General features: G+C 65.1%; 2 protein-coding genes across 2 annotated transcripts in view; both read right to left on the bottom strand.

The window, feature by feature from the left end:
* Positions 1-207, bottom strand: part of LOC112114214 (zinc finger protein 576-like) — a 3,059-nt gene extending 2,852 nt beyond the window's left edge. Inside the window, exon 1 of the mRNA XM_026660171.1 lies at positions 161-207. The gene's annotated coding sequence lies outside the window, so the exon portion shown is untranslated. The remainder of the gene's footprint in view (positions 1-160) is intronic.
* Positions 208-1,215: 1,008 nt separating this feature from the next.
* Positions 1,216-4,158, bottom strand: LOC112123313 (interferon-inducible GTPase 5-like). Its single transcript, XM_026660170.2, has 2 exons — positions 3,458-4,158; positions 1,216-2,742 (listed from the first exon to the last, which is right to left on the bottom strand). Exons 1-2 carry the CDS (start codon positions 4,150-4,152, stop codon positions 1,581-1,583), a joined length of 1,857 nt encoding a protein of 618 aa, XP_026515955.1. The 5' UTR covers positions 4,153-4,158; the 3' UTR covers positions 1,216-1,580.
* Between the last annotated feature and the right edge of the window lie 219 nt (positions 4,159-4,377).

The raw sequence follows: 4,377 nt of genomic DNA, 5'->3' as shown, positions 1-4,377 counted from the left end.
TCCCCACAATGGAGACCCCCCTCAACCACCCCTCCCCCAATGGAGACCCCCTCCCAGCCACCCCTCCCCCCACCTCCCAGCTTCCCCACAATGGAGAGCCCCCTCAGCCAGCCCTCCCCCCACGGCCACCCCCCATGGAGATCCCCCTGTCACCCCTCACCTCTCTCCCTCTCTCTTCTCCTCCCTCGCCTGCTTCGCCTTCCTGTTTCCGAGGCCCACCCAGCCAGGACCCCTCCCTGTTTCCGCTGGGGCTGCCCCTGCCCGCGCCTGATCTAAACTACCGGCCCCCGGGACTGCTCCCTTCCCTTCCCCTTTTACCCCCATCTGGGCTCCCTCCCCCAGTCCCGCCCCCGGATATGAGCAATTTTAATCAGGCATTCATCAGGGCAACCCAAAAGACGGGGGGACGCGGGGTCCTTCTGTCCCCAGCGTCGCGCTACTGCGGCAGGCGCATGCGCGTTGGGAGAGGCGCGTGGCGAAGTGGACTGCGTATGCGCGACCTAGATCGTGTGCCGCTGGGTCCGACGGTGCGCATGCGTATAGGTTCCGCTCAATGCGTCGCAGCAACGATGCTACGACGAAAGGTCTGCGCATGCGTGATACTGGGAGGAGGGGCACTACAATGATGCGCATGCGCAGGCCGCCGGGACGCTTCCCCAATGAGGGGGGGGGGGGTGACAATTCAGGGGCAGCACCAGGTTGCGGGCTCCTGCGGGAGACGACCCACCATGCTATCCCAGGGTGCACCGGGGCATGGAGAGGCCTCATTCCCAGCGAGCACAGAGCCATCCACCACCCCACGTTCCCATGATGCACCACGGGGTGGAGAGCCCCCCCATTCCCAGCATGCACTGGGGTGTTCAGAGCCCTAACTTCCCAGAATGCACTGGGGTGTTCAGAGCCCCAAATTCCCAGAATGCTCTGGGGCATGTAGATCCCCAACTTCCCAGGGTCGACTGGGGTGTCCAGCGCCTCAAATTCCCATGATGCACCAGGGAGTGGAGTGCCCCATATTCCCAGAATGCACCGGGGTGTTCAGAGCCTCAAATTCCCAGGGTGCAGTGGGGCATCCAGTGCTGTGCTGCAGGGTGGAGGTCAGCAAGGGCGCCCCCTTTCCTCTCCCAGGTAGGGCTGGCCCCAGCGTGGCCCAGCCAGCAGCCGCGCTTTCATCATCAGAGTTTCCCATCAACACAGAGCAAAGGTCCTGTCCGGGTCTCCATTTTATTTCTGATGGAAGGAAAACAGACAAGAAAGAACTAATACAAAGTCTGCACTGCGGAGGGCCCAGTGTGTGTGTCCCTGGCTATAACATCAGCCTCGTTGAGCCCAGCAGGGCGCCCCCTAGGTGGGCAGGTCGCATGTTATTCTGACAAGTGCAGGACACAGGAAAAAAACATGCAATGCCACAGCTATATAACCACACTCCTCTAATGCAGCAGCAACCCCTGTGTCACACAGCCGCCCGGGCTGTAATTCAGCGCCAGGAGAGGGATCCCCACATAAACAGCCCCCGAGCCCGCCTCAGAGGTGGCTGCATCTCCGCGCTGGGGGAGGAAACACTCTACAAACAGCCCCTCCCCCTACTCCTTGGCATAGGCTTGGCGCAGCATCCGCTCTGCGTCCTCCGTCATCTCTGCCAGGGCCTGTGTCAGCAGCCTGTAGGTGGCCTCCAGGGAGATCTCGGGCTGCCCCTCGGCCCCGCGGCCCCAGTAGGACACCAAGCTCCACATTCGGGAGGAGAAGGGCACTGGCTTAGTGATCTGCTTCAGCACCTGCTCCGGGTCCAGCCGCTTGACCCAGGGGCTGCGGATCTCGGCCTGGAGCAGCCCGGCCGGCTTCCCTGTGGCTTTGGCCACCTGGGCCAAGGACTCCTCGTCCAGGCCCAGCTCGATGGAGAAAGCCGAGACTGTGTCGACGAGGCTGGTGGCCACATCCGGCCCAGGTTTCTCTGCGCAGTACAGGCAGCTCTTCAAGGTCTTGCCCCAGACGTCCTTCATCAGCGCCTTGCTCTTCCTCCTCACCAGGCGGCTCAAGGCCACAGGGATGGCCTTCTCCAGTGCCTCCCTCTTCAAGGCTGGGGCGTCGCTCTCCAGGGCCGCTCGGAGGGCCGGCAGGTCGTAGGCCTCGCGGAGAAGGCTGGAGACGAGGAAGACCCTTGGGGAGCCCACGCCGTCCTTCTGGAGGGCATCCACGCAGCTGCTCCGGATCTCCTCCAAGGGGCTGGGCTCGGGGCCGGGCTCAGAGCCGGGCTGGGCGTCCACATCCACCTTGGTCCTGACGAAGAAGAACCGCTTCCCGGCCGCGCTGATGGCCCGGGCGAGCCGGCTCTGGGTGTGGCGGTAGCGCTCCGAGGCCGTCAGCAGGAAGAAGTCGTAACGGGACAGATCCAGCCGCCCCACGTCCTCCTCCGTTACCCCCACTCCCGGCAAGTCCCACAGATACAGGCCAGGCACGGTGGGGTGGGCGTAAGCTGTGGCTTTCCGGGTGGTGGCCGTCACCCCCGTGGGTGCTGCCTCTGGCTCCCCGCAGCCCACCCCCCTCAGAGCGTTCACCAGTGCCGACTTGCCCGAGCCAGCCTCCCCCAGCACCGCCACGTCCAGCCGGATCTGCGAGGGCTCCTCCAGCGCCGAGCGGATGATGGCAGGCACCCCTGCCAGTCCCCCCATGGCGCAGGCCTGGTACAACTCCTGGATCTTCCTCGTGTTCACAGCCCTCAGGTCCTCCAGCTCCCCGTCGTGGGCCCTGCACAGAGAGGACGGGATGGGGGGATTGGAGCCCCTCTGCTGAGCTTTGGGTAGGGAGGAAGCTTGTATCTGGTGTCACTGGAACCCAGGACACTTGGGGTCTGGTCCCAGCTCAGCCCCAGACACCCTGTGAGTCACTGCCTCTCTCTGGGCCTCAGTTTCCCCACCTGTAACATGTGGGAGAAGGAGCCTTCTTTTGTCTATGCAGAATGGAAGCTCCACCTCTTAGAGGATGTGGGGCAGGGACTGGGGCTTGGGCGGGGTCTATGCAGCACCCCACAGTGGAGCCCCTGATCTCGGGCGGGGTCTATGCAGCGCCCGGCACAATGCAGCACTTAGTGTGATGGGGCCCCGCAATACCCAGTGTGGAAGTTTCACTGCAGTTTCTGTTAAAAAGCTGATTTTTCAAAGTGCTGTAAAATTTCCCCCACTCCCCTCCCAGAGCCAGAACCCAGGATTCCTGGCTCCCGGCCCCCCTGCTCTGACCCGCTAGACCCCACTCCCCTCCCAGAGCTGGGGAGAGAACCCGGGAGTCCTGGCTCCTGGCCCCCCCTGCTCTGACCCGCTAGACCCCACTCCCCTCCCAGAGCTGGGGAGAGAACCCGGGAGTCCTGGCTCCTGGCCCCCCCTGCTCTGACCCGCTAGACCCCAGTCCCCTCCCAGAGCTGGGGAGAGAACCCAGGAGTCCTGGCTCCTAGCCCCGCCCCGCTCACCTCTTCAGCTGGATTAGCTCCTCCTCCAGTTTGTCCTGGAACTGGCTGAACTGGTACCTGTCCGTCTCCAGGGCCGAGACCAGGAAAACCCTGTTGGGCTCCAGCCCATTCTTGGCCAGCACCTCGGCCACCCCGTTCCGGGCCAGCGCCAGCGCCTCGGCCGAGTTGTACTGGGCCCGGAACCGCCGCTTGGCCGTGTGCAAGTCCAGGTCCACCTTGGTGCGCACCACGTAGTAGGGCTTCCGCTTCTGCTGGAAGGCCTTGAGGAGCTGCAGGTGGGGATCTGCCGGGCTTCCCTCGGCCACCACCAGCACCAGGCAGGTGAACTTCCCCAGGTCCCCCAGCCGCTTTGTGTAGTCGCCCGGCTTCTCCGGCTCCTGGAAGCCTGGGAGATCCCACAGTGCCAGGTTGGGGTAGGTGGGGTGGGTGTAGCCGGCCGGCTGCCCCGGGGGCTCCGGCGCCTGCTGGAAGAAGGCCTGGGCGTTGTCCAGGCCGGGGCGTTCTCCCACGAGGGCGTGGATCAGCGTGGTGACCCCGGCGCCCCGGCGGCCCACCACAGCCACGTCGGCCTTCAGGGCGTTGACCGAGTCCACCAGGGCCTGGAGGCGGGCGGCGGCCGTGACGGGGTCGTGGGCTTCGTAGCGGGTCCGCAGCTCCCGCAGGAAAGCATCGTCCAAGTCCGCCGGGGCTGCCATGGCCACCGCTGCGAGGGGAAGAAAGCTGGAGTCAGGACTCCTGGGTTCTCTCCCCGGCTCGGGGAGGGGAGTGTGGGCTGGTGGTTAGAGCAGGGGCCGGGACGCCAGGACGCCTGGGTTCTCGGGGGAGGCGGGGGCCAGGATGCCCAGGTTCTCTGGGGGGGCTGGGAGCCAGGTAGGGTGACCAGACGTCCCGATATTTCGGGGTGTCCCTCGCGTCCCGAC

This window comes from Terrapene carolina, unplaced genomic scaffold (genome assembly GCF_002925995.2).
Source record: "Terrapene carolina triunguis isolate 2854851 unplaced genomic scaffold, T_m_triunguis-2.0 Scaffold718, whole genome shotgun sequence".
NCBI lineage: Eukaryota > Metazoa > Chordata > Testudines > Emydidae > Terrapene > Terrapene triunguis.
The sequence above is the reverse complement of the archived record's forward strand: the minus strand, read 5'-3'. Positions and strand labels throughout refer to the sequence as shown.

Coding starts and splice junctions, on each gene's coding strand:
- LOC112123313 (XM_026660170.2), bottom strand. CDS start 4,152: ATGGCAGCCCCGGCGGACTTGGACGATGCTTTCCTGCGGGAGCTGCGG. Junction 2,743..3,457: donor GAGCTAATCCAGCTGAAGAG/GTGAGCGGGGCG, acceptor CTCTCTGTGCAG/GGCCCACGACGGGGAGCTGG.